The sequence below is a fragment of the Adiantum capillus-veneris genome, chromosome 20 (genome assembly GCF_014529385.1).
Source record: "Adiantum capillus-veneris isolate H3 chromosome 20, ASM1452938v2, whole genome shotgun sequence".
Taxonomy (NCBI): Eukaryota; Viridiplantae; Streptophyta; class Polypodiopsida; order Polypodiales; family Pteridaceae; genus Adiantum; species Adiantum capillus-veneris.
Window position 1 is genome coordinate 30,093,151 of NC_140950.1, and position 11,881 is coordinate 30,105,031.

Genomic DNA, 11,881 nt, shown 5'->3' on the forward strand with positions numbered 1-11,881 from the left:
TTTTGTTGAGAGCTCTATAATCGATGCACATTCTCTAAGATTTGTCTTTCTTCAAAACCAACAACACTGGAGAACAATACGGTGAAGTACTAGGCTAGACAAGACCCTTTTCCAAGTGGTCTTTCACTTGGTTCATAATCATAATCTCTTCATTCTGTGCTCGGCTCACACGGTAAGGTGGCCGGTTCGGTGGTGTGCTTCCAGGTCTCAGATCAATGGTATGATCTTCAAGACGAGCAGGTGGTAACTCACTTGGTAGGCCCTCTGAGAAGCAATCGACGTGAGAGTGGAGAAAATCGTGGCATTCTTTATCAAGTTTAGACATATTTGTCCTATCCTCATCACTCAACTCCAAGGTTGTACCAATACGTACGTGTGGAACCGTACTATACGGTACATCCGTATTGATCCGTACAGTACGCGTACGAATCGTACAGTACGATGATTTTTTTTAAGAAAACTTTTAAAGCCCTTTTAGGCTATCTGGATATCGATTTGCGTGACTTTTTCGCTGCCCAGTGCCATTGCCAAGCGTTACAAAGAAAGGCTTTTGCAGACTGTGCAGAACCAGGTACCTACTAGCCCCCCCCCCCCCCCCCCCCCCCCCCCAACTTTCTCTCTCCCCCCTCTCTCCCCCTCTCCCTCTCTTTCTCTCGAGTCTCTCTCTGCGAGAGAATACACCAGTCAAAGCATCCACTAAATCCTCGATTCCTCTGAGCTCTCTGAGTCTCGACTCTCACCTCTGACCTTATTATTTGCATGTTTTCAGCAGGCTGTTTTCATCATGTCGAAACCTACGAACCCTTTGTGGAAAGAGCACACCAATGTAATTGAAGTTGTGAATACTCCTCGGAAGGCTGGATCAGGTTGTCGCAAGTGGTCATGCAAGTACTGTGGTTTCACGCTGTCGAGTACAATCACTCGAGTTGTGATGCATCTAATTGGCATCAATTGCACAAATAATTGTGGCAAAGTGTAAGATGGTACCTCCAGGTGTGCGGGAAGCATTGATTGCTGAGAAATTCCTTGCATTTGCAACAACAGACAAAGGAAAAGTGGCAAAACAAACACAAGACCGTTTGCAAGATGCTCTTCTTGGACAGCTTGGTGACTCTTCTACACAGGTGGAGGAGAGCTCAAGGTCTCAGCAAATAGCAAACAGGAAGAGGGCTCATATCATGCAGGAAGAGGAGAATGAGGAGGTCGGTGATGTGCATGTGCGTAGGCAGACCACCTTGCCTTCACGTGTGTATTCTGTGTCTTGGATAAAAGAGCGTCAGAAAGTGGCTGAGATGGAGATTGCTCGCACTCTCATTGAGTGCAACATCAGTTTCAATGTCTTGAAGAATGAACAATGGAAGAGGATGGTGAGGTCCATTGCCCAGGTAGGTGCTAGTGCCACAGATACATGGTATGGCCTCGATTACAAAAAGATGCGCACCACAGCACTGGAGGAGCAGAAGGCCTTGATAGATAAGGCGTTGCAGCAATTTGGATGCACCATCATCTCTGATGGATGGAGTGATGTACGCAGGTGACACATCATTAACATACTTGTGTCTTCTTGTCTTGGTACATATTTCTTGCATGCTGTGGATGCAGGAAAGGCAGGAGATAAGATCACGAGTGAATTCATTTTTTAGCATATTTCAAGGGCCATCTATGACGTTGGTAAAGAGAATGTGGTTCAAGTTGTCACAGATAATGCAGCCAACTGCAAAGCTATGGGAGAAATGGTAACGGCACAGTTTCCTCACATTTTTGGACTCCATGTGCAGCCCATTGTTTAGATTTGTTGATGGAGGACATAGGCAAACTGCCTTGGGTGCAGCCAACAATTTCAAAGGCTACCATTGACCACATTCTTCCGAAAGAAGCATCAGGCCTTAGCCATCTTTCGTAGCCATAGTACCCTTGATATGGTGCGGCCCTCCAAGACCAGGTTTGCATATATGTATTTGGTGTTGCAAAGACTCTCCAAGGTGAGGGATCCACTGTTGCAGACAATTGTGGACCCAATTGGAGAAACATGGCTCGTGCAAACAGTGAGAACACCAAATCCATTCAGAGGCATGTGTTGGATGAGTCTTTTTGGACAGAGGTCCATACCTTGATAGTGGCTTTGCAACCAATGTATGTCTTGCTACGAGTCACGGACATGGAGGGCTCGACATTAGGCCTTGTCTACCATCACTTCATGCAAATGAAGCGCCACATCACGGCATGCCAAGCCTTGACTCAGGAGCGGTGAGTGTCAGATTTTTGCATGCCATTCTTTTTACATCTAGGCCATGAATCCATTGCTAATTTGAGTGTGATCATTGCTGATTTTTTTGTAGGCGAGATGATATCCTATTCTTTATAGAGAGTAGGTGGAAGTTTATGAGCCGTCCTACTCATGGGATGGCTGCTTTACTCCATCCTTTTTACAAGACCCCAGAGTTGTTTCATGAGAATGATCTCCTCACACTAAAGGACGAGTACATTAATGATTCGTTTGAGGAACACGAGCAGCTGGCAATAGATGTAGAGATGTGCAAGTACATGAACAACTTGGGGCCATCGTTTTCACGTCAGGTAGCATTGCGTCCAGAGGCAACCAGTTGTCCTCTCACTTGGTGGCAGAGTTATGGTCGCCAAGGTCTTCCATGCCCGACTACTATGGCTCTACGTTTGCTCTCGCAGGTATCTTTTAAATCTCACTTTATTTCTCTATCTTGGGTCTTGCACAATGCGTTTAAATCCTGCCAACGACACCGGCAAATGCTTTAATGCAGGATTGCTCAGCGGGTGCTTGTGAGCGCAACTGGAGCGCTTACTCTTTGATCCATACAAAGATCCGGAATCGCCTTAGCACTTCTCAGTTGGAGAAGCTAGTGTATTGCAGGGCCAAAATGAGGCTTGTGCGCTCTTACCACGCTTTGGGGACACCCAAGCAGGTAGTATGACGATGTAGTATGACATCCTATGTATATGTTTCTTATTTACACTATTGTTAACAAAATGTACATTGTACAACAGGTTGATCCCTCACGTATCAAGCTGGTAGTTGATCCTGTTGTGGAGGAGGCAGACCAGCATATCAGAGATGAGCAAGAGGAGATAGTACGCATGCTTCATAGAGAGCTAGAGGATGTTGATCGGCGTGTGACAAGGTCTCGTGCACATACTTACAACATTCCATTACGCCTCCAGGATACAGGTGAGGGGAGTGCACGACGGAAGAGCATTCGCAAAGGCAAGCTACCCATACGTACTCCTCGGCAGTGTGCGAATGAGGCAGTCCGTCTCATTCACACTCCAGAGGGAGAGGAGGATAGTGATCCAGACCCAGTTGGTGCAGACGAGGCCACATATGCTATGGTGATAGAGCCAGAGTTTGATGACGAGGGCAATGTCGCGGCAGATGGCGACATGCTCTTTTCAGCATCATCTTCTTCTTCTTCTGACGATGAGTTTCACTAGGCACTAGTGACTGGTTACTAGTCAAGCGTCTAGACATTTTCACATATTTCAGCAGGATGTTGTTTTTTATGTACGCTCTATCAAGAGCCATTTTGGCTTGACATTTGTCATTATTTTGGTTCCATCCTTATTAGCAGTTTGTGCCATGTGGGCTACTTGACTCTTGAAGCAATGTTTGTACAGTTCTGAGTTTATTGTCAGCAACTTACCTTTTGTTCAATTGCTTCATGCTTGAAGGTTTGTCATTGTTCAGAGTTCTCTTGTCAGCAGGTAGAAATGTTTTTACGTTGTTCAATGTATATTGTTTCTTGAAGGTTGGTACTTGTTTTGAAGTTAAGTGAATCTCTAGTGGATAATGTGTGTAGTAATGTGTCCCCAAGTACTTTGCATGATATAGATTGGTTAACCCTCTAACGAGGAAAATAAAATTTCCTCTCATTTATTGTTTTTTTACAAAGGTACGTATTTTTACGTACCTAAAAAATTTATCCATACGGCATGACATACAGTACGTACAGTCACGACCCGTACAGTACGTATGGTACAACCTTGCTCAACTCTTTCATAAAGATCGAGTAAACAAACAGACTCGATTTCATTAATTTAGAAATGGCCGAAGCCGATACAATAGGGACAGACTCGCGCTTCAGTTTAATGTCACTGTAACAGACTTGGACACTCCAAGTCAAGAATCTACCACAACAACACCAAATAACCACTTCAAAACAGTTCACAATTCACAATTGATTCAACACTGGCCCGGCGAAGTTCCGTGCCTAGAGATATTGGCCCCAAAAACTGGCGCCCCTTTCGGTATTTCTTTTTGTATTAATCTGTGTTCAAAGTACAAGAGTGCGGACAGGCGCTCACACTCAGACTCTGCTTCCAGATCTCTGAGTTGTGAGTGGCCTACCCACGTATTTAAAGATACAAGGGATGCCAAAAGCAGAGCCCCAAAAGCTGAAAAATCAAAAGCCAAAAATAAAGCAAAGACTCTTTCTCTCTCTTGCTTGTGAAGTAAAGCAAAAAGGGGTTTTCTCTCTCTCTCAAGCTCTCTTGAACCTCTGTAAAACAAAAGCAAAAAGAGCTTCCCTCTCTTTCTCTCTCTCAACTTGCATAGCCAACTCCAAGCAAACTCCAAGCAAATCTGCCTTGCTTTTTGCTGCCGGAAACTGCGCCGCTTTTTACGGGATGACACGTCAGCAGTACAACAGTGCCACGTCAACGATTAGGGTTAGGGTTTTCTTGGCAAAATTAGGGTTTCAGATTTTTAGGGTTAGGGTTAGGGCAGAATTAGGGTTTTTGGTAGAAATTAGGGTTTCTGTTTCCCTGCATTTAGGTTTAGGGTTTTAGGGCAGCCACGTCATCACTTTGTGACAGCATCCCCATCCTTTCGTACTCAGTGGGAGGAGATGGCCGCTCCAAATCTTCAGAAGATGGACAATGTCCATTGGAATATTCATTATTCTCGTTCGGGCCGGAACGATCGCGCGCCACAGTTTCCTCCCGGCGGGATTCGTCGACTAAATCCATGCATGTTGTGAGTAAAGGGATCGGATCCTTCATAGAAGAAGAATCGATTGAGCTCTAATACCATTGTAACAGACTTGGACACTCCAAGTCCGGAATCTACCACAACACACGTGAGCAAACTAAAAGAACTGAACAAAACTGAGAGAGAGAGAGAGAGACGATACGGCACAAGGAAGTTTCGTGCCTACAGAGATTGGCCCCAAAGACAAGCGTCCCTTTCGGTATTTCTATATTATAAATGCTTCAAAAAGTACAATGTCCGAGGCTCCTCGTCTCAATAGTGCTCCCTAGAGTAACTGTCGGGGACTGAGGTCCTGGCACTTTACTTATAGGCCTTGGGCCTTCCAAAAGTAGTGCACATGAAAAGCTTCGTGTCTAAAAGCATCTGGGTCCCAAAAGCTAGCGCTCCAGTAGCCAACGCAATTCGCGGAAATCCTTACAATCAGCCACGTCAGCAACGTGAATCGCGGGTCCGTACATTTGCTACATCATTAGCCTTTTTTTACGACTCTTTTTAGTCTTTAGTCCTATTGGGCCCCATCAGACAAGACCTATAAGTTGGTACAACTTATAAAAGTGAAAGTCCTTTCATTTTTTGCTTCTTAGCTTGGTTCTGCAAGCTGGTACGGCTTTTTCTATATCTTTCAACGAGGCTCTGACCTCTTTTTGTCCAGAGTCCATCCCTTAGGTAATGCCACGTCATCACTTTGTGACATGCCATGTAAACAATAACCATAAGAGTTGATGGGCAACCTTATTACTGTCAATCGATATCACCTTGATATTGACTTGACAATGGCGGCCTGTAAGATGCAACGGAAGTGAATGTTGAACTTTGCTCAAGATGAGTGCTCCGAACTGTGCTCAAGGGTTCCTTTTACTTACGGAAGGGAGAGCCTTCTATCTCTTTAGTGAGAGAGTGCAATGATCACAAACAAGTGGAGGACACTGTGAATGAAGATACTCAGACTGAGAGATAGAGAGAGAAGAGAATACGACACCAGAATGTTGTCAAAGCCTCCTCCAAGGGCCCCTCTCTCGATGGCAAGAGAAGTCTACGCTATTGATTGCACAAATCTGGTATAAAGGTGCTAATGCAAGTTCTTGATGCTATCATGCAAAGACAATCTAAGTTGATTAAGACGGCGACGACAAGGCGCGACGGCTGGCTGAAAACGCTAACTTCGGGGGGGCAAAAAGATGGAATGTCTGGCTGAAAAACGTTGCAGTCCTGGCTGAATATCACCGCTGAAAACGTTGATGTAGTAGGTCTGAAAATGCTCTTTTTATCTACTGAGAACGTTGGTACATCGGCGCTGAAAACGCTGGTTCTATTTGTGGACAGCAGGGCTGAAAACGCCAGCAAATCAGGGCTGAAAACGTTGGCGCTATCTGCCGGAATACTTGCTGAAAAACGCCAGGTTTGTTGAGGGTTCTTGCTTGAGAAGGAATGCTAGAGGGCCTACTGCAAGAGGTTGCATGTGCTCTCTTTGCTTCTTCTCCTCTACTGAGTGACTGCCAGTTTTCTTTTATGTTAACTTAGCAAAATTGCCCTACCCAGTTTCCCAACAAAGTCACTTAATATTGATAAGTGAAAAATGGCTAAAATAGGGAAAATAGGTTCTGTGCACTGTAAAATGCTCCTCATGGCTACTGACTATAACACTGATGATCATGCTATGTGCAACCAGAGGAAATGCAACTACTATGTCTGGACATGCACGGCCTGCGCACAAGCTCACAAAGATGCCAGAACACTTCCTAAGACGACATGAACCCTGGACTTGAAGTAGCTTGTCCACATGCACATAGGGTTAGATGTGCACCTGACATCCCCTCCTTTTTCAAGTGAGGTACTGGTACCGATCTGCACGGCTTCCTTGTAGGCTGCCAACAATTCAAGATAATCTTTGAAAAACTCTTCGTCGATCCACATTGCCTCTTGGGTTCCTCGATCCTCGAACTTCAAAAAGTATTGTCTCACTTGCTTCTTCGAACCATGGCGAAACCGATGCAACAACACTTGCTCCGGCTCCATGACCTCAGCTTCATAGATGATCTCCGGTTCTTCTTCTTCTGAAATGTCCTTTGGAGGTATTCCCTGAAACACTTTCAACCATGGAAAACGTTGTACATTGACCATGAGTTAGGCAACTGCAATTTCATCAAAACCTCATTTATCTTTTTAATGACAGGAAATGGACGTACATTTTGAAAGACAACATTCGACACTTCTTTCCAACTTGCTTAAGACGTTGCTTCATGATTCTTAAATACACCCAATCCCCTTCCTTGATCGAAACATCCTGACGATGCTTGTTAGCCTGGCGTGAGTAAGACTCCTGCGCCTTGCTTAGCCGAAGCTTCACACTCAGAAATCTCATCCAACAACTGACTTTCAGCATTGGCATCAGGCATTCGACTGACCGAGTGAGTCAAAAGTGACTGGAACGGACGGCCAAAAGCTGCCTCATATGGAGTTCGACCAATGGCAGAGGAAAAAGAGTCATTCAAAATAGCCTGAACAATGGAAGATAGAGCTCCCAAAGAGACTACTGATCATGAACATATGACTTTAAAACATCAAAAGCCAACTGATTGTAAATCTCTGTCTGACGATCTGACTGTGGATGAAAAGCCGATGAAAAATTCAACTTAGTGCCAAAATTTCCAAAGAGTGCGCGCCAAAAATTGGACGTGAACTTAACATCCCTATCTGAAACAATCGATTTTGTCAAACCACAAAGGGGGTACCAATGCTTTATGAACAACCGCGCTACATCTTGTGCGGTGACTGTGGCCTTACAAAGAATCGACATGCAAAACTTGTTAAAATGGTCCACAATTGTCAAACATTGAGTGTTCCTTGAATACAAACTAGGTGGAAGGTTAGTCACAAAATCCATGGAAATATCTTGAAAAGGTTCATCAAGAATAGGCAACGGAAGCAAGAGGCCTTTCTCCTTACCCGGACCTTCTGACAAATAGTGCACTGTGTGACATAACGAAATACATACTTTCACATTTTAGGCCAATAAAAGAATCTTTCTATTTTTTCCAGAGTGGTGTTCATTCCCCTGTGCCCACCCGTGAGAGTCATGTGAATTGTGCAATACAATTGTCCTGAGAGAGGACAACACACATGGACGGTGACGAAAATATAACACACCATCACGAATGAGATAGTTGCTTGGTCCTTGGGAAGCAAGAGCCTGCAACCATGCTTACCAAACTCGGAATCCGCATATTGGTTCTTCATGCTGTCGAAAGACACACCCTAAAGAGAAACTGTGGATCGTGACTCAAGAGCAGGGATATGTCCTTTGCAACTTAACGCATCTGCAACAGGGTTAGCTTTTCCAGGCACATACTCAAAGGCCAGCGCTGATAGCCAAAATGTAATAGCCAGGTGTAAGAGCAAAAACACAAGCAGTTGATGCTTTCCAAAAAAACTAGCTGATCTGATCTTGGGAGGGTGAACCTGATGCGTGTGAAGCGCCTTGGATCATGAAGAGCCTGAAGCTCTGATACCATGTGATGCATGAGCTCTGTGAAGCGCCTTGGATCATGAAGTGCCTGAAGCTCTGATAACATGTGATACTGCTCTGATACCATGTGAGTGCGCGTGTGCAAAAGCGTGAGAGAGAGAGAGAGAGAGAGAGAGAGAGAGAGTAGAACACAAACAAACGTTGATGTGGGAAGAGGGGGCGATCAGCCCCCATGACTACCATGAGCAGAAGACCTGATACACAATGACCAGATGATGGGAGTGGATACCCCCTGGCCCCATAAATAGGTGCCCAAGGGGAGGTAGAGCAATGCCAGATAAAATCCCCCAAGATCCAACAAGAAAAGAAATATATATGAGGGCGCGCCGGCATGGTGGGCAGCCGGCCCCAAACTCAGGCGGCCGGACCAGGTACAACCTAGACTATGGGTGGCCAGCCCGGAGACATACTAGTCGTACAAGTATGCCTAGACCCATGTGAAGCAACAAAGTGGTGTAAGTCTTAACACTGGTGCTGTAGGGATTTCCACGTTTTGCGCTGTTGGCCGCTGGGCATTGTTACGAGATGCTTTTGAGAGCAGTTGCTTTTGGGTGAAGTGCTTTTGAACCAAATGCTTTTGGGGCTCTGCTTTTGGGCATCCCTTGTAAGTTTAAAAGAGCACTTGGGCCTCTCACGCTACAGAGCATCTGGGCGTAGAGTTTGAGAGCAAAGGACCCTCGGGAGTTGTACTTTGCTATGAGCAATAATAAAGATATCCGAAAGGAGCGCCAATCTATGGGCTAGTGCTTCTACGCGAGGAACTCCGACGTGCCGTGCCATGCCGTGCCATGCCGTGTCGACTCTCTCTCTCTCTCTCTCTCTCTCTCTCTCTCTCTCTCTCTCTCTCTCTCTCTCTCTCTCTCTCTCTCTCTCTCTCTCTCTCTCTCTCTCTCTCTCTCTATATATATATATATATATATATATATATATATATATATATATATATATATATATATATATATATATATCTAGTAAAGTTTAGTGATTTTGAAGTTTTTGTTCGTCTGTTGCTATTGATTTCTCGCTTGGAGTATCCAAGCACGTAACACAAAAGGTGTCATCCCATTAGATGTAGGAGACCTTCACAAAGGGTTACTTATTGACTCTTGATAGAACCAAAGTTTCATTTAATGCATAAATCACCATTAGGGTCTCACAAGAGAAAGCCAACCATTCAAAGGAGGCTCCCTAAATCCTAACAATCTTCCATTTTGGAGTAGCTATCCTCTCAATCTTTCCCTCTCCCTTGTGTTAGTAGTAGCCTCTACAATGAGCCCTAGAGGAACGATAATTGCACCTTTGTATCAGTCTATTGTGGGTGTCTTTATCATAGCCCAATCCATCCACATAAAGCATGTTAAAACAGCCCCCTGGCTTGCATTTTCAGTTTGCCTCAGCAATCCAGACTGTTTACCACAAGGCAATCTCATTGAGCACTAGTCACCAAGTACCCCCATCCTTTGCGTTTTCCAACGATACCAATCACCCTTCTGGTTGGGAGGATTTTTTTCAGATTGTAAAGGCATCCTGGAAAAAAGTATAAACTCTATCACAGTATATCAGACCAAAACTCTATGTTTGCAACCCATTGAAGTCATCTTCAGCCAAGCAACGTCGGATCCAAGGCCATCATCCTCGCCCACATCAGCTCAAGAGATCCCTCTTTGTATTGAAACATTAGGGTAGGAGTTAAAACCATTCAAAGGAGCAAACAGATTCTCTGGAATAGCTCATTTCCAAGTCCTCTATCGATTAGGTCTTCATAAAAGGCACTCTCATTGTATCAGCGGTAGCTGTGGTTTCCGCATACAATCAATTTGTGCACCGAGAAGCACGTACCACTCTCATAGCGAGGTGGGGGGGCCCTTGAGAGGTGGAACCCCATGTTGTGTGCTATCTTCCCCAAGAGGGTTAAAGAAAAATCTCTAGAAGCTCTTTTTGAAAAGAATAAGCAACAAAGCCAGTGTTTTTCAATTAGCGTAATAAATAATTTTTGTGTCACGTTTTATCATCTACCACACCTAACACTCAGAGTTCAGTGCATCGAATAACATACGCAAGCATGCTCTACTAGCTTGTGCACTTGCACATCAAACTTGATGAGATTGTCTAAACCATACTCTCCTTCTTAGTGTTCATAAGCTGCAAACCAAACTGCATCACTTTGGTAGAGTGAGACATCACGATGCATGATCTACATTTTGCAAATGAGTCCTCCTGAAACTCATCCCGCTGTAGGTGAGAGGCCGTTCCTTCGTTTCAAGTTCCATGTCGCTATGTGAAATGCAACTGCTGCTGAATGCTTCATTGTGAAAAGCCGCTAAACGCGTTTTCATTGTCCCAACAAGCACTGACAAAAAGGCTTGTCAATCTCATGCTGAGAAACTACCCTGCAGGCAGTTGTTTATTCCTACACATTTGCCAAGGTTTCTAGTGTGATTTTTGTGTGAATAGTGTACGCACACATGTGAACTATTTTGTAGAGGAAATAGTATCATCCAGCAATCGTGATAAGACTGATAGCAGGTACCTTGCCACACCATAGCATGTGCAAACGACATGAGCAGGCCATAGCCCCAAAAGAACAGCTGTGTTGCCAATGCTCAGCACGGAAATGCTGAACGGCAGCACCAAAAATCCTGTAAGCAGAAGGCTCAATGTTAACAGCATGGCTTTACCATGGAAAATTCATGCATGCAGAAGAAACGGAGAAGTACCTTTGAGTGCTCCCAGCAGGAAGAGGCCAAAGAAGAAAGGCAGGAAGAAGAGGAAATTCCAGAACACGGAAGGCCAACTCACAATAGCATCCATGGCGTCCCTTGCTGCGATGCGTTGCCACTATTGGGCTGCCATGGCACCGCGACTCTGTGTGTGTGTGTGTGTGTGCGCGCGCGCGCGCTGGGTAGCTAGCTCGCGTGCCAGCTAAAAAGCTTCGCTGTAGAGTCTGTGTGCTATTTTGGGAGATCTAACGAACAAATATGTGCGCTAGGATGTGCCGTGTATTGCTAGTGCCTTTCCGGGCGGCTTACATGACCGGTCAGAGGTGTATTAGTTATTACCCCTCTAATTTGTGGAAATACCCCTCAAATTTCAAAAATTTCCAAAATACCTTTGTATCTATTTTGGTTGAATTATTCAAGCTTATCATTCCTTTCATCTTTTCTGACAAACAAGATCCGTTTTTGAGTGCTTAGCATGTAATTTATCACAATTTACCTCGCAAAAAAGGGCAATTATATCTAAAAATAATGAAGCAATTCATCTCCAAAGCCTACATAACCTACTCAAATTCTAGTTTTAGTATCTTGTATTGATAGACAATCAGTCTTCTTATG

At 44.6% G+C, this 11,881-nt stretch overlaps 2 protein-coding genes across 2 annotated transcripts in view; one reads left to right on the forward strand and one right to left on the reverse strand.

Annotated features, from left to right (window-relative positions):
• The window catches only part of LOC147432304 (putative membrane protein At3g27390), a 119,256-nt gene extending 107,739 nt beyond the window's left edge, over window positions 1–11,517 (reverse strand). Inside the window, exons 1-2 of the mRNA XM_086492269.1 lie at window positions 11,264–11,517; window positions 11,077–11,185 (exon numbers count right to left, since the gene is read on the reverse strand). Coding sequence (XP_086348395.1) covers window positions 11,077–11,185; window positions 11,264–11,357 — 203 coding nt within the window. The 5' untranslated portion in view covers window positions 11,358–11,517. The remainder of the gene's footprint in view (window positions 1–11,076; window positions 11,186–11,263) is intronic.
• LOC147432305 (uncharacterized) lies at window positions 2,895–3,566 on the forward strand. The gene is made up of 2 exons (XM_086491774.1): window positions 2,895–2,939; window positions 3,022–3,566. Exons 1-2 carry the CDS (start codon window positions 2,895–2,897, stop codon window positions 3,463–3,465), a joined length of 489 nt encoding a protein of 162 aa, XP_086347900.1. The 3' UTR covers window positions 3,466–3,566.
• Window positions 11,518–11,881: the final 364 nt, after the last annotated feature.